Raw genomic sequence first — 24,990 nt, forward strand, 5'->3', positions numbered from 1 at the left:
GCACCATCGGCTGCTAGTCGTCCTTTTGGCTTTGAGCTAGCTGCGTCATCACATCTGGGGCTAGTTGAACTTATCCTCTGTTCCTCTGCAGTAGCATTTTGACCATCTTCCGACCTGGGAGTCCCATCTTCCGATGGTATACCGCCATATCTCTGGTTGTACTGATCCATTTAGTTTTCATGGCAAGAATACTGGGGTGGGTTGCCGTTTCCTTCCCCAGGGATCATATTTAGTCTGACCTCTCTGCCATGACCTTCCCGTCTTGGGTGTCCCTTCACGGTTTAGCTCATGACGTCATTGAGGTGCTCAAGCTCCAGCACCACGACAAGGTAACGATCTCCTTTGCTGAAGGCTTTTTATACTACATTTGATTAATTACCATTTATAAAATAATTATACTTTATATAGAGTATAATTATACTCTAATTATACTTTAAAGTAATAACAAAAATTAATAGAACAAAAATGATAGAAACCCATACAATATTCTGTATCATTGGAAACATGCTTAATCTTAATTGTTCCAGCACCAAACGGTCCTCTAGGCATAGACATAGACATAGAATCATGTGGTTGGAAGGGACCTACAAGACTACCAATTTAAGTCAACCCCAATATGATAAGCGTTTTTATTATATATTTAAAATGTGGGTTCAATAAGCATGTGTAGCCGGGGCGTGGGGGAATGTGTGTGTGTAGATGCCTGGACTGTTTCAGTAGTAGACATCAATCATATTCACCTTCAAGAAGGTAATACTTTGGAAGCTAGTTTTTTAAACCCCCAAAATTGATTCTGAGGTGAGAAAAGGAGGCAGAGATTGGGAAAAGAGGTTCTGAGGGAACTGTGAAGAGAAAAAGACAGTGAAAAAAGGAGAGGACCTGAGCAGGCTGAGGAAATACCAGGAAAGAGAGCAGCTGCATTGTGCCCTTCCGCCACTTAGGACAGCAGAGGCTCCATAATCAACAGTCAATAACTGAGGTCTACAGTTATTCTGAGTTCTGAACTGCACATGTTCTAAGATATAACCTATCTTTGTGGACCATATAATTGTTGGACTCTGTTTCATCCAATGTATTGTTTGGAGATTTACTTTAAATTGTTTATTCATTTGGATATTTGTTTTGCTTCATTCCCCCCCCCCCCATCTTTTGCTTTCTCCCTAATCCACTGCTGGATGTATGAACCCAGGTCCCCTGGTTTCCACCATCCCGCAAGGTTGCTGGTAGGCAAAGTGGGGTTACATTTGGAAGCACTGCTGGGACAGAAAGATGGTGACCCCAAACTAGCATGTGGTGCCTCCAGCCCACCTATTCCCTGAAAGCAAGTGGGTAAAAACCAGTGAGCAACTTATAAAACAAGAAATAGGATTTATTTAACAAGGAAGGGGAGGACACAAAACAAACATTCAAATGAATAAATAATGTTAAGTAAGTCTTTAAACAAATAAAATAAAGTGGAGGGAAGGGAGTCCAATGTTCCCTAAATATAGGTTATTTCTTAAAATAAAATCTGTCTCTAGCTCTGCAGTCCAGGACTCAGTTACTGACAGTTGGTTGTCAAGCATCTACTGACTGATAACTGGGGGAGGGTCAGAATGCTGCTGCTGCTGATCTTTTCTCGGCCTCTTTGCTGTCTCTCTATCTTCAGAACCTTCCTTTAATCTCTGTCTCCTATTCTGACAGCCTCTCTCAAAATCTTGCTACAGTGGTTATCAAGGTCAAAAGGGGATGAGATGCTGCCATTCCACCTGAGAGCTGCACTCACACTCTATTTTGTTCCCTCCTCCTATTTTGCAAACGTGCGCTTACAAAATCCGATAGGCTAAAATGGGGTGGAAAGTATAATGACATAAGTATAATCATGTTCATGACCATATCTATGTTATGGATAAACTTCATAGAATCACAGAATAGTAGGGTTGGAAGGGGCCTACAAGGCCATCGAGTCCAACCCCCTGCTCAATGCAGGAATCCAGGTCAGAGCATCCCTGACAGATGGCTGTCCAGCCTCGCCTTGAACACCCCCAGTGTGGGAGAGCCCACCACCTCCCTAGGTAATTGGTTCCATTGTCGTATTGCTCTAACAGTCAGGAAATTTTTCCTGATGTTCAGCCGGAATCTGGCTTCCTGTAACTTGAGCCCATTATTCTGTGTCCTGCACTCTGGGATGATCGAGAAGAGATCCTGGCCTTCCTCTTTGTGACAACCTTTCAGGTACTTGAAGAGTGCTATCATATCTCCCCTCAGTCTTCTCTTCTCAAGGCTAAACATGCCCAGTTCTTTCAGTTTCTTCATAGGGCTTTGTTTCCAGTCCCCTGATCATCTTTGTTGCCCCCCTCTGAACCCTCTCCAGCTTGTCTGCATCCTTCTTAAAGTGTGGTGTCCAGAACTGGACACAGTACTCCAGATGAGGCCTAACCAGTGCTGAGTAGAGGGGAACTAGTATTTCCCGGGATTTGGAAGCTATGCTTCTATTAATGCAGCCCAAAAGAGCATTTGCCTTTTTTGCAGCCACATCACATTGTTAGTTCATATTCAGCTTGTGATCGACAACAAGTCCAAGATCCTTCTCGCTTGTAATGTTGTTGAGCCATGTATCCCCCATCTTGTAACTGTGCATTTGGTTTCTTTTTCCTAGGTGCAGAACTTGGCTTTTATCCCTACTAAATGTCACTCTGTTGTTTACTGCCCAGCGCTCCAGTCTATCCAGATCACTTTGAATTTTGTTTCTGTCTTCCAAAGTATTAGCTCTCCCGCCCAATTTTGTGTCATCTGCAAATCTGATCAGCATTCCCTGCACCTCCTCCTCCAAGTCATTAATACAAGTGTTGAAGAGCACTGGGCCCAGGACTGAGCCCTGCGGTACCCCACTCATTACCTCTCCCCAGTTTGAGAAGGTCCCATTGATAAGCACTCTTTGAGTCTGATTCTGTAGCCAACTGTGGACCCACCGGATCGTTGTTTCACCTAGCCCACTTTGAGCTAGTTTGCGCATCAGGATATCATGGGGCACTTGGTCGAAAGCTTTGCTGAAGTCGAGGTATATTATGTCTACAGCATTCCCACAATCCACAAGGGAGGTGACTTGATCAAAAAATGAGATCAGATTCAAAAGAAAGCCTTCATATGCTGTTTGTAGCAAAAGTTCACTCTCTGAAGTATACAATGTTATTCAAGTTAAATTATTCTTAAAAAAAACAAAAACATTTTCCTTCATGTTGGCAAAGAGCAGTGCAATTAAGGATAGTACTGTATCACTTGCATAGGCCTCTGCAGGCCTTCTTACAATTACAGTGTTATCAGTTCACAGCAGTTTTCTTGAGCTTGGCCTAGAGTGTCTACTTTGGTTACACTTTCCTAATCTCAGTCTGCAAGACTTGGTAACTTTGGATCTCTTTGATATACTTTCCCCATTCATTGCACACACTGATCTGGTTCTCATGATGAAACGAAATCTTGGGTTATTACTCTGGATTGTTTCTCTCTCAACAACCCAGAGTTCTGGATTTGCACATCATGGAGAACATCCCAGGGACAGGACTTCCCTGGGCTGTTCAGCAGATCAGAAGCGGGGAATTGGTCAGGAGTCAGTATCCTTGTTTGGTCCCATGTACTCCTAAACAGCCCGTGATTAACAGGCTGTGGGTTGTTTCATCATGCAAACTGGGTCCCCGAGAGCTGTCATGTGTTGGTGGAATATTTTCCAAGGATCATTACCTTCTTGAAAACAGACATTTCTTTGCCTCATTGACTTTACACAATCTCCTGGTTCTATCATACACAAATACTATGAACAGTTCAAATAGCACCATGGTATTGTCAAGGATGCATGTTGAGGCTTCTGCCAGTGTGAGAAAGTCAACTGTGTCTTCTGGAAATAAGTTCCATGTGTCCCAAACAATTTTTTGCCTTTCATAGCAAAGAACGAGGTCATATTACTTCACAATGACCAACAAGATTTGTTATGGCATGCCACTCATAGAGGACACTTCCTTTCAGGATTGTGTGTATAGTTGTGATGGCCCAAGACTATAGTGCATACTTCCACCTCTGTATTTGTTTCTCTGGAAGTTGGATATTATTACATGGAGACACCATGCTTGAAAGTGTCTTGCATCCCAACAAAGTTTTGGGTTGTACATAAGTCTGCAGCTTTTCATAGAGGACACTCTCCTGGAGGTTTGGATATACCATTTGGAGTGGCCCAAAGCTTTGCTGGGGTGCACACCTCCAGTTCCTTTTTCATGTATACATATTTTGGGTATTGTTGGCATATTTGATAGTGTCTTGTGCCCAAAGGAAGCGTTGTGATGAATGCAATGATATGTCACCTCATAGAGGACACTTTTTCCTGGAGGTTTGGGTGTATGGCTAAAACTTACTGTGAAGTGCACACTGCTAGTTTTGTGTTCATTTCTACATATGTTGCATATATTGGCATGGGGTTGCCCCGCTTGACAGTGTCTTGCATCCAAATGATGAGTTAGGCAAGACACAGTGCTGTGGCATCTTGTAAAGACTGCTCCTCTAGATATTTGGGAGTATGGTTAGGTGTGACCCAAAGCTTATTGTGTGGGGTACAGTGTTGATTCATTTTTGAGAACATTGGGTTTCATTGGCATTGTGGCGCCATTCTTGGCAGTGTCTTGTGCCCCAACAAAGCCTTGGGGTGGACATGAGGCTGTAGCGTCTTGTAGAGGCCACTCCTCCCGAGGTTTGGGTATATGATTTGGGGTGGCCCAAAGCTTAGTTTGGGGTGCACACCCCCAGCTCCTTATTCATCATACATATTTTGGCCATTATTGGCATGATGGCGGTACATTTTACAATGGCTGGTGCCAAAGTGCATGGTGTTAGGCTTAACCAGTATGCTAACAACAGTATATTCTATCCTGCTCCATCTACCACACAGAGGAGACAGCAGATGGTGGGGCCTGCTGCTCCTTGCTGCTTCCATCACTGCTTCCTCACCAACTCAAGTGAGTGGCAACAGTGGAAAGGAGTAGCAGCAACTCTCTCATCTGCCCTTTCATTCTGGGCAGCAGTGGCTGCTGCTGCTCCTAGCTGCCATTGTGGCTCACTCAGTTGCTCCTACTGTCTGCCCTCTTCTTCTGTGCAGTGGAGGAGGAGGAGGAGGTGTAGCAGTGCAACAGGGATGCTGGATATTAGGAGGGCCCCCAAGAAAGCATCTTGCTGAAGGTTCCCCCAAACCTGAAGCTGCTCTTGGTAGCACCTCCAAAATGATTCTGTACTAGCAGGGCTTAGAAAGACCTCTGCCTGAGATATTGGAGGGATGCTGGCAGACAAAGTAGACAATTTTGGGCTATGTGATCCAGTGCAATTAACACTTTGATTCACTGCTGGCATGGTGTCTGTTTCCAGTCCAGATCTGTATAAATAATAGCCCTGAAGATATTGAGATGCAGCACACTGAATTACTGAGGGACAATCAAGCTGTCAGGAGTCACTTCAAACCAGAACGTTGAAATGCCCTAACATTAAGGGTGTGCAATACTCTGGTTAGGCTGCCCCAACCAAAGGCTCCTGTTACGTTTGCTTGATTGTGGGACTCAGATCTCCTTTCCTTTGGCTTGCCTCTTTCAGACAGTTTCTGTGCCTCAGAACAATATCACTACCGGTAGCATCTGGGCCCTGTGCAAGCCCACCCACAGCTTCTCTGAATGACAGAAGTGGCTCCTGCCAAGCATCTTGGAATGAAGGTGAGACATGCTGGCTACAGAATGTTCTGTGAAGTTGTGGTCTGAATTAAATTATTGGGTGGAACTACCTGTCTTCCTGACTGTCCTTTGACTGCAGTGGTGTTGGCCCCCTGGCTGATAGCACCATCGCACTGGAGTAATTGCCCTGGAGAAAAGGCATGCAACATGACAATATTCAGGCTGCCCCCTGCCCATGCTTCTTCAGTTACTTTTACTTAGGAAATGAAAGCTAAGATTCAGTGAAATCCAACAAGAATTTGGAAGGGATGCTTTAAGCATAAGAATGGGCAGTCTTGTTCTGCTTCTGGCTCAACACCCAGATTTTGAACACACTCTCCATTTATTTTGTGTTGAAGTTTGTGCATTTGCAACCATGTCTGGGTTAGACATTTTTCTGCCTTTGATTTCAAAGCAGTGTAGCTAGTTCATTCATATGTAATTTGGTCAGATTTCCAAGTGACTGAAATTATACCATTTAGCCCTCAGATCAAGGTCCTATTTCACAGCTGACAAATGCTGGTGCTCCTTTAGCTACCTCTCTGCTTCCCCCTATTGTACCTCTCAATGTTCTTGCTTGAATGGCAGAACTTAAGATCCACAGCAGTTAATACTGTGCACTTGCTTTTACAGGCTCAGAAGCAGTAATACTTAGTGATTCCGTAAAGCATCATCAAACGTCACTGGGCATAGACACATCCTGGATATGTAACAGCTCTGCAATCGCTCTCCAAGCAGCCATGAGTCTGATTTCCATGACAACTCCACGCAGCCTCCAGCCACAAGGCACCTATCTGGCACCTTCATTTGTGGAATTTGATATGTCCCTTGAAGGATATGGGTACCTCATCTGCTCATGCTTCTCTTTGTATCCCCCAGCTTGGGACTAACATCTCCTGCCTCCAAACCCATATATTTCCTGTTCAGGGCTGGCCCACCTGCCAATGGTGCATGCCCCCACCTACCAATGGGATGGATGTGTGTTCCGCTGCTGCTGCTGCTGCCAGGAGGGCTGGGTGCTCTGCTGCCCTATGTCTCACTCATAGGGCATGGATGGCCATGCTGGAGAGCCCTGCTGGCCATTTTCCTGTGGCTGCAGCAGGAGAGTAGTTGATGTGTCTCTCTGGAGTGGCTGCTCCTGCCGTCTGCCCTGTGCCTTACTCTGAGCACCTCAGAGCAAGGCAAAGGGCAGGCAGCTCCTCCAGAGAGCCATGCAGCCTGCTCTCTTGCTGCGGCAAATGCCACAGCAAAAGAGGACACTGGTGCAGTGCTCCAGAGACACATACTGATGCCTCGAACAAGGTATTGTTCTTTGGGGTGCCACCCACCTGATGCCTAGCTTCCTGAGGACTCCTCAAAGAGCTAGGCATCAGGCAGCTGGGCTCTCTGGGAAGACCCGCCAGCTGCTTCCTGAAAAACAGCCAGTATGGCTCTCTGGAGAGCTGCCCAGCTGGAGTGCCTCGCTGTGAGGGGGTCATTCTTCATAGTGAGGCATCAGAGGGAATGTGGCTCTGGAGACCTGCACCCCTGGGAAGATAGGCCAGGTGCACATCCTCCCACCTCAGGCAGCAGCGGGTTTTGTGCCAGTCCTGTGCCTGTTCAGTTGAATAGATGGCAAATAATTTCACTGTGGTATTATTCATTTTTCTGTCACTTTGCCAAATTGCCTTTTTAGAGGAACACCATTGGTAATGGGTTTGATCCAGCACAATTCCATGGGTACAGGCAGGCTTCCCCATTCGTTTCTGTATTGCTGGCAGCTTTGCAGTATGTAATGGGAAATGTGCACAGAAGTGCCTGTGGCTGAACTGAATAGGGAAATCCTTGCACATACAGGGCCTGCATATGTACATGAAAACCCAATGAGGACATGGATCCTCTGAATTAGGGTTAGTGCCTTGTGGGTTATGCAACCTTTTGAGTTTGCAGAGAAATTTTCGTATTAAAGAATGGAACGGACACTAATTTGTAGCTACATCTTGGTCCCTGTGGTGGTGCTGAAGCAAGTACTAGGACAGCAACTACTAGTAATTAGGAATGGGTAGATCAGTCTATTTTCGGTTCATGTCAGTTTTGCAACTGTTCATTAGTAAGTCTGTTTTATCCCATTTCCACAACCATCTCTGATGAAAATGTGAAGCATGAAAATGTGCATTATTTTTAACATATTTTCCCCAAAATTTGCCTTTTTGTATGTATTTTATAATAAACATGCCTTTTGGTATGCATCTTATCCTAAAATGCACATTTTTGTATGCATCATATTAAAATTTGCATTTAATGTGCGTATCTGTCTGGTATGTCTGAGCAGCTATCATTCAGTTTACCACCAACTTCTGATAGTGTGAGAAGAAGAGGCACAAAAATTCTTCAAAGGAAGTCTTCTGTGTAACATTACAGAAGCTGACAAATGAATGATAATAGGGATTATGTAGGGAAGAGCAAGAACAAGGTCAAAGTTGACTTTGGGACTGAAGATTTTTACTTCCTATTGAGTTGTCGTTATTACTGATGTCTGTCTGTCTGTCTGTTTGTTTGTTTGTAAGAAGACACAAAATACTGGCTTGTTTTCCCATGTTTTTCAGCTATTTGTTTCTCCCAACGTTGGCTACTGTTCTGGGCCCCAACACTGAATACTCCATCTCAGGAGGAACTGGAAAAGGTAAATGTTTCTAGGCGAACACAAAGTCCACTGCAGACTATGAGAAGGGCTTAAAACTACCTACTTGATCAGAACTCTATAACCATTTGAATCTCAGTGCATGTTCTGGCACTGCCTTGGACTCATCAGTACAAGTCTGTCTGTAAAGTATTGCCTGGTCATACTGTTATTGATATCTTTCAGCCTTTGCAGCCTGAGGGTATGAACAGACTGCTTGGAGGCTTGAGGTCTATTACCTGTGCTCTTCTTGACCCTTTCTGGCTAATTAGAGCTGATTATGTATGTGAGTCTCCAAGGTGCTAATGCCTCTCTAAGGGAGGGCATGGCCTCCTCTGCCTTAAAAGAGGCAGAGGTACAATCCCTTCTGAAACCCCCGCCCCTAGATCCAGTGAACCTGGACAACTATCATCCAGTATTGAACTTGCCATTTCTAAGCAAAGTATTGGAGGTAGTAGTGGAGTCTTAATTCCCGGGGTGTTCTGGACTTTACTGGTTGTTTAGCATTAATTTTGGAATGGCTACTGGAACAAAGATATATAAAAGTTTTCCTGTCAGTAAGCACAATGCCCCTGCTGTAACAAAACAGGCATAAGCAAACAACTTGGGCAGAAGTTGTCACAGAAGCTGAAAAATGTATGTGTGTGCATGGGGTGGGGGCAGGCACACCTTTCCACTTTTCTACTTTGATCTTTACAGGTATTTGGTGGTGAGTAAGCCATGCTTGAAAATATGGATGTGCTGCCACAGTGTGTAATTCTTCCCATAGACTTGTAGAGCTAGAATGATCCCAAGGCAATCTCACCCAACCCCCTGCCCCAAGCTTAGAGCCTCTATACATTCACCTATGTCCGTACACTATGCATTAATACAAACTATTCAGTGGTGTCCAGAAGCAGGGATGGGAGTGAGAATACATATCAGGGGTCCCCAACATTTTTGGGCCAGTGAGCACATTTGGAATTTTGAGAAAGTGTCATGGGGAAGCTCACAAAATGGCTGCCATGGGCAGAGGAGCTTTCCTATTTACAGAATGGCTGCCATGATGGAAGTGGCCAGTGAGAGAACACCCATTTCCCAGAAAACATACTTGTGAGGCTGAAAGAAATGTAACTTGGCCAATAACCTAAGTGCAAAGGAGAGGTGGGGTCTGAGTCCTAAAACACAAAGCCACTTTTATGAAGCTACGGGTTTCTGCCCCAACAATAGAGGGCAAACTGATAAGGCTCAGAGACACGTAACTTGGCCAAGAATCAGAGTACAAGGCAGAAGTGGGGTCTGAGCCCCAAATGCCAAATCACATATTTGCCTTCACAAGGCACAACAAAATACCTATTTCACGGAAAGCAAACTGCTGATGCTCAGAGAAACACACACAGGCAAAACACTCACACACCTTCCCCCACCCCCCACAGAAAACCCAGGCGAAACACAAACTACACCCCCCAAAACAAACAAAAACCTAGACAAAACAGACACTAGGCCAAAATAAACAAACAAAATAAGATCAGCTAACATGCACACACTACCCACGTGCCCCCAAACTGAACCAAATTAAGTAACACATACAAAGCACAGGAAAAATGCCCCACTTTGTGCCCCTCCACCCTTACCTTATCCTGCCCTCCTCAGGATGCTCCTGCCACCCCCTCTAGCTTCTTACCAGTCCCCAGCTTACCTTTATTTTCCTGGGCGGCTGGCACTCTTCAAAATGAAGCATTGGGTCCCTGGGCCTCAGATGCATTCTTGAAAATAAAGATGGCTCTGGCAGCCAATGCTTCGCTTTGCAGTGTGCCAGCCTCTCAATAAAAAAATAATATGAATCAAAAATCTTCAGATTTTTTTTTTAATCAGAAGGGACAGGGAGCATATTGGGTGCCCCCAAAGGTTCCACGGGCACAGTGGTGCCCATGGGTGCCATGTTGGGGACCCCAGACAGGCTTGATCAGAATCCCTCACTGCTCAAGGGAGGCGCGGGGGTCTCTGCTGGTGCCTGTCACACTGAAGAAGTTTCTTTTCATTTTGAGATCTGGTATTGACTTACTGGTATTGTGGAGTCCTTAGAATAAACCTGCTCCATGCTCTCCATCAAGCTCTCCATCCGCTCTTGGGCTGAAAGTCAGGTTGTGCTCTCCAGACACGTAGTATCTTCAAGGGGGCATGTTTCTTTGTTCCTCAGAGCAACTCTCTGTCCTGTGGAGCTGGGAAAGTCCAGCCTTGTTGCTGTCAGTAGTGCCCGACTCACCTCTTGCTTCCTGCCTCTAGGCACCAGGACGTTCCCCCCAATGGATGGCCTGACTTTCTCCTCCTGGTTTTTGATCAGCAAGATGGATTCTGTTCACAATACCCACCCATTACATTTCCTTACTCTGGTGCGTCACATGGCAAGGACAGAAGAAGAATTTGTCTGCTTTGCAGTGAGCTTTTCTCCTATGGACAGTTGCCTGCACATCTCCACTGAGGAAGTGATATTCCAGCCTCTAGGTAAGGCCTTTAATTGAAAATTTGAAATAAACTCCATGGACATAACTAGATGGATCCTTGAGACCTGATGATCACTTTGAAAGTATGACTCACTTGCATACTCAGTCAACTGGCAAGAGAGCAAGCACCAAGGGCTAATTTGTCCACCAGCAGAAGGCAGGGCCAGCAAATGATTGCTTTGCTGGGAAGGGGATTCTACCAGTTTCTGGCTGACCAGAGAGTGGGGTCTCTTTGTGGCTCCTGACTTTCAGGCCCAAGGCTGAAGCCAGGTTTTGTTCTTCTCTTCATTTCTTCATCTGCCCCTCACGCTGCTAGGCAGGGTAGAGGAAACTATTGGGACAAGCAACAAACAGTCTCCTGTGGGCAATGGAGTGCCTCAAGACACCACTGCCCTCATCGCTGGCCCTTTTTAGGCACCCTCCCCCAGCAAGAAGGAAACGGGATGCTCCTTGGCTAAGTGCAGCCATCTTAATTCCTGGCCAATGCTGCATTCCTTGCACCCATTGGGAAAGGACAGCAGCAGACAGCAGTGGCATCCCAGGCAACATTCCCTAGGGAAGGAAGAGGAAGACCTGAAGAACACAGAATAGTCCCTCTCACCATCTGAGAGGGAGGAGGTGAGCGATGTGATGGGGATACGCCCCTTCTTTCCATGCTTCCCCGCTCCAGTTGTTCTGAGGAACAAAGGAGGAAGTCCCCTTGAAGACACTAAGTATCTGGAGACCAGTATAGGCCATTCAATCAGACTGTTTCCCAGTTATACTGACGAGGACAGTTAGGGGAAACTGTGACATCAAACCCTCAGTCCTTACTAGGGCTGAGCTGAATTTACTTATATTTTGAATTGCATAGTGAAAGGTGCTATTCCAGGGAGCCCTTAGTTCTCCCCTGCCCCCCCCCCCCAGCAGCACTTCCCAAGATAGAAATTATCTTTTACTATGCAATTGGACTCTTCCCCCTCTTTTGACAAAACACAGGGCTGTGGTCTCTTGGGTAGGGATGTGCAACACTGGGAAATCCGTTCCATTTAAGCCTGACAGATTTCCACAGCGTTTCCAGTCCAGTAAGTGGTGCAGACTGCATTAGATTGTTTTTCAGATTCTGGGAAAATTTTGTGCAAAATTTTGAGCTGTCAGTGTCAGTGCATGCGCAAATTACCCACTGTGACAGATCAAGAAAAGGGGACCAGATCACCCACTTAGCAGCCTGATCCTCAGGGTCTGGAGTGTTGAAGTGACACATGAGAGTACCCCGCTTCCATCGCACACTTGCCCTAGTATCAAGCAAGTGCTTTTAACACAGATGTAGCCTCTTGGAACAAATGGGCCTGTGGTTATTTCCAGTCAGACCAGATCCGTTATTCTAGGGAGGTGGTACTTCACCAAAATGTAGTGTGGCTGCAGTTGTGCACACACATGATTGGCAACACCAGTTACAAAGAAGCTTTTCAGAGGCGGTAGTCTGGACCACCCTGGCCTCCCATTGATCCTCTGCCAAGATTTATGAAATTATGTGGAGAACTTTCCAGAAGTGGTATAGGCATAAGGGTATCTCTCCTACTTTGGCCCCCATCCCAGACGTCTTGGATGTAATCTAATCTGGTCTGGACCAGGGTCTCTGACCCAGAGCTTTTAAGAGGCAACCCTTGATCCTCTTGTGGAAGGTTGGGGGAGCAGGAGGTCTGTCCCTCTCACATCATACTCAGATTAAACTCTACCTGAGGGGCACCTCTTTTGTCAATTACCCTTTTCGCCTCAGCCTTTCATAGCTTGTTGTTAGTGGGGTCCTGGATGGCATAAGCTAGAGATGGCATTTTCCATTTCACTAATTTTGATAGTCTGTTAATCACCTGCAAGTTGGGAGCCCAGGAAATCAATATTTCTTGTTCCAATATCAGTCGATGGGTTGCATTATATAGCCTTTGCATACAAATCCAACAGCCAACCTTTGGTTAAAGAGGTTACAGCTGACGGGGTGCATAGGGAAGCCACTCTCCTGTGCTCCCTCTCTGATCAGCAGGCAGTACTGGGACTCTTGCAAGCTCATCTGCAAGTTACTGAAAGGGGGCAGTGTTGCAGTTAGTTAATTTATGGGAATTTTGACCACAGCAGCCTTAGGAACTCTATAGCCTACAATGTGGTTTCCTGTGATTTCTTCCTTTTGGTCCTCCCCTTCCTTCTCCCTCTGCTCTCTCTCTCTCTGGCTTCCACTATTGCAGGAGCACATGTGTTTGCTCTCTTGCTTCTGCCAGTGCAATGGAACACAAAATGTACTGAACAAACCCCTTTGAAACTCTGAGCTGTACTTGCATTGTATATGCAAGACTATTTGTGAAGTAAAGCTGTTTTCTTTTCTTCACTGAAGAAGGGTGTGGTCTCTTTCTATTGTTCTAAGAGAGCCTTTGTGCATGTGGGACTGGTAAATGTGCATTCTGTTTTGCCTTTTTGTTTTGTCTCTTCTGATTGCCTTTCTAACAGGAGGCATCATTACAAAATAATCCCATCTGGCAGGAGAGCAGGTATCTATCTGCTGTTCAGAACATTGTGGTGAGGAAAACATTAAAGAATTTGCATGCGTCTTCCCAGAATTAGTGCTAGGGATTTCTTTGGATTTCCTTCTGTTTAACTTCTTTTCTTCATCTGTTAATGTTTTCTCCTTGTTGGTCCCAGTTAGGGTGTCTTTTCTCTCTGTTCTTCCTGGGGTTCTTTTCTGTATTGGAATTATGATGTCCTGCAAGTGGGAGGACTCTCCTCATTACAGGAGATGTTAAATTTGCTGGCCTGTCTTCTGCCACAGCTAGGGTTAATTCTTGGCTGCTTGTTCTTTTGCTTGCTGACCTTGTAGTAAGTCCAACTTCTCATTTCTCCATAAAGCTGAACAAATGTACAGTTTCTGAGCTTTTGGGGCACCATTCTATAGCTACTGAGGCTCTGGCCAGATGATCGATCCTACTTTTGCACAATAAATGAGCAGTTGTTACTTAATCAGTGTGGAAGATCTAGACATTTTCTAGAGTCTAGACTCAGAGTCGCTCTCTTGCAGGTATATCACATTTCCCAGCACTCAAACTGCAATGTTTAATGTTTTACCACTGGAAATGTGTTTTTTATCTTCAAGTGTGGTGTCCATTATGATTGTGAGTGCTGTGTGGAATGTCATTGCACAATGTCATGGGCAGCTTTATGGATACAGTCTTGAGACTTCCCCCCACCCTACGTTTTATTCTTATAGGCTACTCATCAAATGGTGATGCATTTGTAGTCCCTGAGAAAAGCTAATGTGAGTTAAGCCCTTCTATGTCATCTGCTCCTTTCACATGGTAAACAACTTAACAATTTGACATTTCCTTGAAGCGTTGTCCCTCTGTTTCAGAGTTAAGATGCTGCTTTCTTGTGCTTGTTATGAATGATTTGCTTGTTTGTTCCTCTGCAGACATTATGGAACCTGAATCTGAAGGTCTTGTCCAATCCTGTCAAGTCCAGTTCAGGTGCGCTAAGCTGCTTGTGACCGGGCAGTGGCATCACCTTGCAGTGACTGTGGCAAAGGAAACAAAACGGATCTGTACCATTTCAGCCTATATAAATGGGAACATAGTTGGCTCTGCTAAGGTAATAGCTTTACAATGAAGTCTGAGATTTGTACCCTGGTATATGACCTATTGTTTTTCTTTGGGTTTTCTTTGCTCTGTTAGGCTCAAACTACGCATTATGCAGATTGCCTCATTCTGGAAGCTCTGTGATTTACTGTAAGGATAAGCAGAGAAAGTGCTGCTTGACATTTCCCCCTCTTGGGTTGTTTTTCACCTCAAAATTGCTCTCATGAGCTTTTTTCATTCTTGGGCAGTGGAGGGAAGGTACAGGGAGCTTATGGGGACTCACCGTCTTCTACGTTGTTTTGTGTTGAAAAAACCCACACAAAGAGGAAAGGGACTCAGAATTCTGTTTAATATATAGTTCGTGCCTTAGTTCGATGGAAGCTCACAACTGCAGGGAGCTTCATGAAGTGCCAGCTGCCTATATCCATGCTCCAGTGAAAGTAGCACTCCACCAGAGAGCAGGCCCAAGTAAGGAGCCCTCCCAGTGCTCCACTTTATGTTGGCTTTGGCATACTGATAGTCCTTGCAGCTCCAGAACCTGGCAACGAGCTAGGGAATGATCTCTGGTGGCATATGGCCAAGGAAATGGGGTACACTGCCTTGCTCAAAATTGCAGGATTAATTGTAAAGTTGAACACTGTTGGGTCTAAGGTGTGTTCATGTGCGTAAATATGGATGGTGAAATTGGTCTAGTGCCATTCCCATGGATTTGACTTGCCTTGGATAGCACTGAAAATCTGAGCTCTTTATTGCCCATCTCACCTGAGTGTCTCCTCAAGTTTTTTTCCTGCATGCCATTTTACTTGGAATTATCACATTTGTTCTGCCTGCCAATCAATTTGCTTTCTGCTGATAAGTTAAAGTTTTCTGAGCTCCATGATTTGCCCCCTTTCTGTTAGCACCTAACATACTGAGCAATTGCTCTGTTCATGATCTGATGTCACATTCTGTTTCCCAAACTGTTGGTACTACACACATGGATATGAAAGAGGAGAGGATAACTCTGCCCTTTCTGTAGTGGGAGGACACAGTTTAGCTGTTCATCTATAGCTGCCTTCTTCTCTTCCTTATAGGATGCTCCCATTTTCAACTCATTGCCAATCTCAGGATATGTAAAGACTGTTACAGAGTTGTGGTTTAATGTATATATTTCCAACGATTCTCGTGCATGCATGCGTGAGTGTGTGTATGCATACATGCCTCTCACAGTTTAAGAAATATTTTCCTCAAGCTGTTTTGGAATATTTATGCATTCAAAGAATTAATATTAATTTAGCCCCATTCCAGTGAATTGCACACTGCAGTTCATTAAACAACTCACTGCAAATGTGTTTTTTTTTTTATAGTGTACAATACATGATAAATAAAATACATGGTTTGCAAAATAAATTCAGTTACTATTGTTATATCAGCCCCCCCCCCCTTCTCCTTTAAGATTAGGAATGGAACATTATTTTGCTCAAGTTGCACTGAAATGTATTGTGCAGCTCCTTGTTAAAATGAATTGTGACTCCAGTGGAGAATCTCCCCTTTTTAAACCCCTCATGGGAGGAATTTCAGAAAGAAAATGTGTGTGTGTGGGAGGTTTAACCCTCCCCTCCCAGACCATGGTGATCCCAATCCAAATCAGGGCCATGTGTGCCTGCTCTAGAGTAAAAAAAAAAAAAGACACACCTCAGCTCCACACATTACAAATTAGCATAACATGTAGTTTGGCTCTAGTTTGCACCAGAGACTTTGCTTGTGGATTGTACCCCTAATCATCACAGCACACCTCTGCCTGAGGCTGAGGGCTGAGTAGGGTTTAATAGAATTGCAGATATATTCAAACCCACCCAGCCACTCCCACACGAAATGGCTTACGGATTCAGATGGAGGCATGTGCTGTCCATGTACAGTTTGCACACAGACACAGATTTAGGCCTAGTTCTTACAGCTTTGGCAACACTGTATCTTGGGCTTGGCTATATCATTTCTAGGGATGTGTGTCGCTGGGAAATCTGGCCATTTAGGGGCTCGCTGGATTTCTGCAGCGCCCTTGTCTTGGCTTGCATTTGTAAGCTGAGCCAGGTTTCTTCCTGAAATCTAGGAACTTTTTCAGGGTTTTTATAAAAAATTGCATAAAAGGTTATTAGAACAAATTACAGCTGCAATTTGCACAAATTATTCAAATTTTGGCTGTAATTTGCAAAATTACCCCAATTTCTACTGTAATTTGTGAAAATTGCTTTTTACGCAAATAACCCCCCCCTGGAAATCCATGAATTGACCTGACTCAATGCAGTTCAAGTTGGGCCAGCTTGCGGGAAAGTGGGCTGAAGTACAGGGGGCCAAGTTGATGAAAGCTCGGCGAGCTTCACCCCGCGGACAGATTCCTTTGATGTAGAATCGTAGAATAGTAGGGTTGGAAGGGGCCTATAAGACCATCGAGCCCAACCCCCTGCTCAATACAGGAATCCAAGTCAGAGCATCCCTGACAGATGGCTGTCCAGCCTCGTCTTGAATGCCTCCAGTGTGGGAGAGCCCACCACCTCCCTAGGTAACTGGTTCCATTGTCGTATTGCTCTAACAGTCAGGAAGCTTTTCCTGATGTTCAGCCAGAATCTGGCTTCCTGTAACTTGAGCCCATTATTCTGTGTCCTGCACTCTGGGATGATGGAAAAGAGATCCTGGCCTTTCTGTCTGTGACAACCTTTCAAGTACTTGAAGAGCGTGATCACATCTCCCCTCAGTCTTCTCTTCTCAAGGCTTAACATGCCCAGTTCTTTCAGTCTCTCCTCATAGGGCTTTGTTTCTAGTCCCCTGATCGTCTTTGTTGCCCTCCTCTGAACCCTCTCCAGTTTGTCTGCATCCTTCTTAAAGTGTGGTGCCCAGAACTGGACACAGTACTCCAGATGAGGCTTAACCAGTGCTGAGTAGAGGGGAACTAGTACTTCACATGATTTGGAAGCTATACTTCTATTAATGCAGCCCAAAAGAGCATTTGCCTTTTTTGCAGCCACATCACATTGTTGGCTCATATTCAGCTTGTGATCTACAACAACATCCTTAATCACTGCAGCGTATGGATGCCTGAGGAGTTGCTGGGACTCAACCTGGGAATCTTTGGGTTTGTGTGTGGTTGGTGAGCCCTTGAACTGAATATTGCAGCATTTCCCTTAGCAGTTTAGTTAGGGATGTCAGAGAATTTCGCCACGAATCTCAGGGAGGCCGAATGCGAGCGCATTCGGCCCCCCGAAATCAGTGGCGGAACGGTCTGCCCCCCCCCGCGCCCCCCCCGGGACGGGACTTACGTTGGGCGGATCTTCCTGGCGGCGGCAGATGCAGCGGCGGTTCGGCAGCGGCAGCGGCGGCGGCTGCGGCGGCCGGTCTTCTGACCAGCTGCCGTCCCCGCCATTTCCAGTTAAAACAAAAACAAAAAAACGTGATAGGCTACGTAAAGATTTACGTAGCCTATCACGGCTAGATTTTTAAAAAAACACCGTGATAGGCTACATAAATGTTTACATAGCCTATCACGGCTGATTTAAAAGAAAAAAAATGCATGTATGCAAATGGCAGCGCCCATGGGCGCTGCCATTTGCATTCCTTATTTTGGCACATCTTAGTCTACGTAGACATTTACGTAGACTAAGACGGCGAAAATAAGGGGAATGCAAATAGCGTAGTGTCTACACTATTTGCATTCCCCTTATTTTCGCCGTCTTAGTCTACGTAAATGTTTACATAGACTAAGACGTGCCAAAATAAGGAACGCAAATGGCGGCGCCCATGGGCGCCACCATTTTCGTACGTGCGTGTTATTTTTTCTTTTAAATCAGCCGTGGTAGGCTACGTAAACATTTACGTAGCCTATCACGGCTGACTGCAGAGACGCAAACGGCAGCGGCTACGGCTGCCGCCGCTGTCAAGGGCTCCTTGGAGGCCTCTCTCAGTCTAATCCAGTAGCCAAGTCCAGACACAGACAAATGGATTCTTTTCAAAGCTTTATTCCTCTTTTACAACTTAACAACTCTACTGTTAGCAACTAGATATGAGCAGCAGAGTACCTATGCCCTACTTTGGAACAGTTGGTCCCCGCTTGAAAGGGAATTACTGGCAGACCCCTGAACGTAAGGACTAGGGATAGTTCCTCCCCTTTTCCCTTGGATCCTCTGGGTGCAGCTGTTGTTTGCGCGCCAACCAGGCACTGCGCCTCCTTTCTGCGCCCTCCATTTGGCGCCGCTCTCTGCGTTGGCGTCGCGCGTCCATCAAGTCTGCTTCCCGCGCTCTGTCACTCCCAGGACTGCTATCTAAGCTAGGAATGCTGGTAGGAGGAATCTCCGTCAGTTGTTGGCCCTGGGAAAGAGGAGCGCGCTCCTGTCCCAGGAGCGACTCCTCTTCCTCAGAATCAGAACTACTCTGGGATTCTATGGGCTCAGTGTCCACCCTGACAGCCATTTGCGTCCCTGCTAGCCAGTGGCCGGATGTCTGGCCGCTGGCGGAGCTGGCTGGCAGCTCCGCAGAATCCCTGCGAAGTGGAGCCGGCCGGCCAGAATTTCGGGGGGGAGGGACGGAGCACCTCCCCCCCCACCTCAAATCAATTTTGCTAAAAGGTAAGTGACTTTCGTACATCCCTATCTGTTTAGTATCTTGAGGTGCTGGACAGACCATCCACCCAGGCTAACTGTTGAATCCTCTTGGACAGGAAGGGAATATAAGAGGGCTTCCTGTTCCAGTTAAGCTTTGCTTGAGTATCAAGGTCTTCCTGAGCTCTTGTGTGTATATCCTCTGTGGCTTGCTTCTTGGACTTGCTTCCTGGTTTGCTCTTCACTCCTGTCTTCTGGCTTGCTTCTCAATTCTTCTTCCTGGTTTGTCTTTTGGTCATGATTTGCTCTCTGGTCCTAACTTCTGACTTTCCGCATCACTCCTGGTTCCCTGCTCCTGGCTCACCTCAGACTGATGCTCATGACCCAACCTTAACGGCTGGGGCCTCATATGATCAGATGCTCCCATTAAAAAAAACCCTGCATATAGAAAACTAAATATTGGGGGAAAGATTCTAGCCTAGCCTTCTCCCTGCCATGCTAGTTTTCTATATCTAGGTCTGAATTTTAAGCAGAGGTAGCATTACATTCTGCAATTCCTTTTCTCTGTTGCAGATGCAGTACATCCAGCCCCTTCCTGGGAGCTTTGTTTCCATGGACCCCTCTTCCTTTATTGATGTCTATGGCTATGTGGCCACCCCACCGATCTGGAAACAGAAGTCTTCCTTGATTTGGCGCCAGGGTCCTATGTACTTGTTTGAAGAAGTTATCTCCGTGGAAACTCTGTGGCTTATTGTCAAGCTTGGTCCAAGATACTGTAGCAACTTCCAAGCTGTAGAGCCTAGAGGTAAAGGGCACACCTTCAGCCATTCTTTTGCTGTTAGCTTAAAGGCTTCAGTCAGGAGGGGGAGAGCTTTCATTTGGCTTAGTGCTCACTGTACATGCTATATCTGGTCTTGAAAAGCTCATGCATCTCATTCCCTGCTCATGGAGTGAGCTCTTCCTCTGCTCTGTGCTGGATCCTTATAGGAGGTTAGGAAGATTGTTCTAGGTCCAGCTGTGGAAAGTCACACATTTTAGCATAACATCCAAAATGGTAGCTGGCACATTAGGTCCACAATGTGTGGTCTTGGGACTCTGGGAAGAAACATCCATAGAAGACAGCAGGTAAGGATTCAATGTATGCAGTCTGGTTCTAATGGGTTATGGCCAAGGGCTCCTACATAAGTCACCCCGAGTCACTCCATGACTGATACATATGCATTGGAAGGACAGGGTATAAATTCTTAAATAAATAAATAAGTCATAGAAACTGTTGTGGGTCCTTGAGATTTGGAACAAATTTCTTCTGATTAGGGAGTGTCTGCTAGAGGGGACATAATGGAAACAGCATGTGGTTGTAAACCGAGAATCTCAGACTTTATTTAAACCAGTGAGGAAGTACCCAGCATACATGGTTATGGAACACATGCTTTTAATACAGACAGAGGCATGGGCGGGGTGGGGAGGTAGAGTGTCCAAAGATGGTAATTCAACACTTTTGCAGTGATCCTCCCCATAACTGACAGTTGCTGGCTATCTACTTCAAGCCTGTACTAGTCTGTTATTTTCAAGACTAAAACAACGATGATGTAACAAAAACACTTACATCTTGCAAAGAGTCCCCTAACCCAAACATTGTGCAGTCATACAAATTAAAAATATGAATTTAGATTTGGAGCTGCTTGGCACATAGTTTTTGTCCTCATGAGAAAGACGCTAGTTCACGGGTAGTCAAATTGCTGTCCCCTAAATATTTTGGACTGCAACTCCCATAATCCCTGACCACTGGCCATGCTGGCTGGGGTTTATAGGAGTTGTATGGCAGTGCATTGGGGGGTGGGGGTGGGCACCATGTTTGCCTACTCCTCCTCTAGTTCACCTTAACAATTTGTGGGTTTATTCTAGGTGTTCTTTGAATATTTAATGTTTTTCTGCTTTCAAACTTAGACACAACATTGGGACACATATCTTTATCTTTATCCATTTATGTGTTGCACTGAAGGCTCTGGTACGCTACAGGGCTAGAGGACTCTGGCATGTCCAAGTTGCTATATTTACTCAAAGATATATCACAAATGAAACAGCAAAATTTTGTCCAAATAGTGATGAAGGGCCAGTTCACACAATATTATTTTTCTTTATATATGTGACGTTGTAGCCTTGATTGGGCATACTCTCACATTGACAAATGTGGCCTGTGAAGCTGGACAGCCATTGACATGACCAACAGCAATTCTTGTTACTGGGGTGACACTGCAGGAATTGCTCTCATTATCCAGTTTACACTTGTCTTTGGTCCACATACATGCATACCTGGGGACAGCTGGGACTTTTTGCACAGAGAAAATACATTTATTTTATGGTCTTGGATCTACCTGATAGAGCATTGCCTCACTCTTTTCAGATGGGGAAGAATGGGGGTATGTATTAATAACCAGCATTGTTGCTTTCTGAATCAAGTAAGACATTTCTGCTGATTTTATTGGAATTAGAGGGAGATTGTTCCAGTAGAGATCCTTTTGCTCATCCTAATGATTTTCTTCTTGCCTCTCTTGATTCCTCACATTGAGAGTATACTTTCTCTTCATGTCATCCTTCCTTTAGGAGCAGGATCTTTTAGCAGTGTACAGAAGACAGCCTTGGTATCACAGGAGAAGATTTTGTTTGGGATCACCGTAATGAACTCATTCTATACCACGGTCAAAGATATAAAAGACTGCTATGGTGAGGTGGATGGCCGCCTAATAGCTAAAGAGGTAGGGACCTTTGCTCCTTTTCTGCACAGAAAAATTAGAGACATTCTACAGTTTCACCAATGGAGTAGGTGTAGGGATGTACGAAAGTCACTTACCTGTTCGCGGATTATGCTGATGCTGGGGGGGAGGTGCTCCATCCCTCCCCCCAAAATTCTGGCCGGGGGGGGAGGCGCTCTGTCCCTCCCCCCCCATGAATCCTGGCCGGCCGGCCCCGCTCCGCAGGGAGTCTGCGGAACCGCCGGCCGGCTCCGACAGCGGCCGGACATCCGGCTGCTGGCTAGCACAGATGCAAATGGCGGCGGCCATAGCCGCCGCTGTTTGCGTCCCTGCAGTCAGCCGTGATAGGCTACGTATCGTAAATGTTTACGTAGCCTATCACAGCTGAATAAAAAAAACCCCAAAATCCCGCGCGTACGCAAATGGCGGCGCCCATGGGCGCTGCCATTTGCGTTCCTTATTTTGGCATGTCTTAGTCTACGTAAACATTTACTTAGACTAAGACGGTGAAAATAAGGGGAACGCAAATAGCGTAGACGCTACGCTATTTGCGTTCCCCTTATTTTCGCCATAGTCTACGTAAATGTTTATGTAGACCAAGACGTGCCAAAATAAGGAACGCAAATGGCGGCGCCCATGGGCGCTGCCATTTGTGTATGCGCTTTTTTTTTTTCTCAGCTGTGATAGGCTATGTAAACATTTACGTAGCCTATCACAGTGTTTTATAAAATTTAGCCGTGATAGGCTATGTAAATCTTTACGTAGCCTATCACGTTTTCGTTTTGTTTTTTAAACTTGGAAATGGTGGCGGTGGCAGCCGGTCAGAAGACCGGCCGCCGCCGCTGGAGCTGCCGCCGCCAGGAAGATCTGCCCCAGGTAAGTCCCGTCCCGGCGGGGGGCGGGCCGTTCTGCCACCGATTTCAGGGGGCCGAATGTGCTGGCATTTGGCCTCCCCGAGATCCGTGGCGGAACTTTCGTACATCCTAAGTAGGTGATGAGTAACCAGCTATCGAAATGGCCTTTGCTGTGAGGATAGACTCCACAGTAGATGGTAGACTACACAGCCCAGCTCCTCCAAACAAAACATAACTCCTAGAAGATGTGACCAAATTATATAATAACAGACTTTTAACTGATTTGCAGGTGCAAGAAAATTGGTCCTATTTGGACATCCAGCAAGTTCAGCCACACATCCGAAATGTGTCCAACGTAATTCTGAAAAGGACCTGGGTTCACTAGCTTCACCTGGACACCTTTAAGCCTGGTGTGAGACTAGGGTTGCCAAGTCTCAAAGTCTGACCCAAAGTTTCCAGGACTAGGCTCCTTCTTGGGATCTTCAGGGGGAAGTGCCAATGAGCCACTCAGGATCTCCTGAGACAGAAAGCCAAGAGCCTGGGGACAAACTGTTTGCAACATGGAGGAGGGGCTTCTCTTCCCATTCTAAAATTTGAGCCACCCCCTTTCCCAGCACATTTTTCCAGCTTCAGTATCTGGGGATGTAGGACAGAGGTGGACACCAAGAAAGGCATAAGATTAATACTTTAAGAGCACATGGGAAAGATGGCAATACTCAGAAAATAGCTAGAAGAACATATTGTCCTTTACTGGGCCAGAGCATGGATTCATCTACCTCAGAACTGCTAACTCTGGGTGTGGCTCTCCAAGGCCTCAGGGCATGTGTCTTTCCTAGCTGTGCTACGTGCAATCCTTTTTAGGTAGAGATGCTGGAACTGAATCTAGAACTTTATGCAATTAAAGCACGTGGTTGACCACTGTGTTTTGGCTTTTCCCCTAGAAGGATAGGCTTGATATCCTTTTGTTTTTTAAAAATATCATCATGTGTCGCTATATTCCACCCCTGCCTTTGAGATCTCAGGGTGTGAGCCTCAGGAGTCCTGAAAACCATGTTGTTGTTCAGTCGTTCAGTCGTGTCCGACTCTTCGTGACCCCATGGACCATAGCACGCCAGGCCTTCCTGTCCTGCGCTCTCTTCCGGAGCGTGCTCAAGTTCATATTCATTGCATCCGTGATGCTATCTAGCCATCTCATCCTCTGCCGTCCCCTTCTCCTTTTGCCTTCAGTCTTTCCCAGCATCAGGGTCTTTTCCAGGGAGTTTTCTCTTCGCATTAGGTGGCCAAAATATTGGAGCTTCAGCTTCATTATCTGTCCTTCCAATGAGCACTCAGGGTTGATTTCCTTTAGGATGGACTGATTTGACCTCCTTGCAGTCCAGGGCACTCGTAAGAGTCTTCTCCAGCACCACAGTTCGAAAGCATCAATTCTTCGGCGCTCAGCCTTCCTTATAGTCCAGCTCTCACAGCCATACATTACTACTGGGAAAACCATAGCTTTGATTAGACGGACCTTTGTCGGCAAGGTGAAGTCTCTGCTTCTTACTATGCTGTCTAGGTTGGCCATAGCTTTCCTCCCCAGGAGCAAGCGTCTTTTAATTTCATGGCTACAGTCACCGTCTGCGGTGATCTTGGAACCCAAGAAAGTAAAATCTGTCACTGCTTCCATTTCTTCCCCTTCTATATGCCAGGAAGTGATGGGGCCAGATGCCATGATCTTAGTTTTTTTAATGTTGAGTTTCAAACCAGCTTTTGCACTCTCCTCTTTCACCCTCAACAAGAGGCTCTTGAGATCCTCTTCGCTTTCTGCCATTAGGGTGGTATCGTCTGCATATCGGAGGTTGTTGATAATTCTCCCAGCAATCTTAATTCCGACCTCTGATTCATCCAACCCGGCATTTCTCATGATGTGCTCTGCATATAAGTTAAATAAGCAGGGTGACAATATGCAGCCTTGTCGTACTCCTTTCCCAATTTTGAACCAATCGGTTGTTCCATGTCTGGTTCTTACTGTTGCTTCTTGACCCTCGTACAGGTTTCTCAGGAGACAGGTAAGGTGGTCTGGTACTCCCATCACTTTCAGAATTTGCCACAGTTTGTTGTGATCCACACAATCAAAGGCTTTAGCGTAGTCAATGAAGCAGAAATAGACGTTTTTCTGGAATTCTCTTGCTTTCTCCATGATGCAGCGAATGTTGGCGATTTGATCTCTAGTTCCTCTGCCTCTTCGAAACCCAGCTTGTACTTCCGGTAGTTCTCGGTTCGCATACTGCTGAAGCCTAGCTTGTAGGATTTTGAGCATCACCTTGCTGGCATGTGAAATGAGCGCAATTGTGCGGTAGTTTGAACACTCTTTGGCGTTG

At 45.8% G+C, this 24,990-nt stretch overlaps 1 protein-coding gene across 4 annotated transcripts in view; it reads left to right on the forward strand.

Moving 5' to 3' along the window:
• WDFY4 (WDFY family member 4) overlaps positions 1-24,990 on the forward strand; it is a 415,677-nt gene that overhangs the window by 86,388 nt on the left and 304,299 nt on the right. For all 4 annotated transcript variants that reach the window (XM_084845114.1, XM_084845112.1, XM_084845113.1 and 1 more), the window contains 7 exons: positions 5,605-5,720; positions 6,351-6,558; positions 8,303-8,379; positions 10,642-10,860; positions 14,293-14,468; positions 19,597-19,828; positions 21,628-21,779. In XM_084845114.1, coding sequence (XP_084701240.1) covers positions 5,605-5,720; positions 6,351-6,558; positions 8,303-8,379; positions 10,642-10,860; positions 14,293-14,468; positions 19,597-19,828; positions 21,628-21,779 — 1,180 coding nt within the window. The remainder of the gene's footprint in view (positions 1-5,604; positions 5,721-6,350; positions 6,559-8,302; positions 8,380-10,641; positions 10,861-14,292; positions 14,469-19,596; positions 19,829-21,627; positions 21,780-24,990) is intronic.

The sequence above is a fragment of the Heloderma suspectum genome, chromosome 3 (assembly GCF_057233095.1).
Source record: "Heloderma suspectum isolate Gila_16-S chromosome 3, 16-S_ref, whole genome shotgun sequence".
Taxonomy (NCBI): domain Eukaryota; kingdom Metazoa; phylum Chordata; class Lepidosauria; order Squamata; family Helodermatidae; genus Heloderma; species Heloderma suspectum.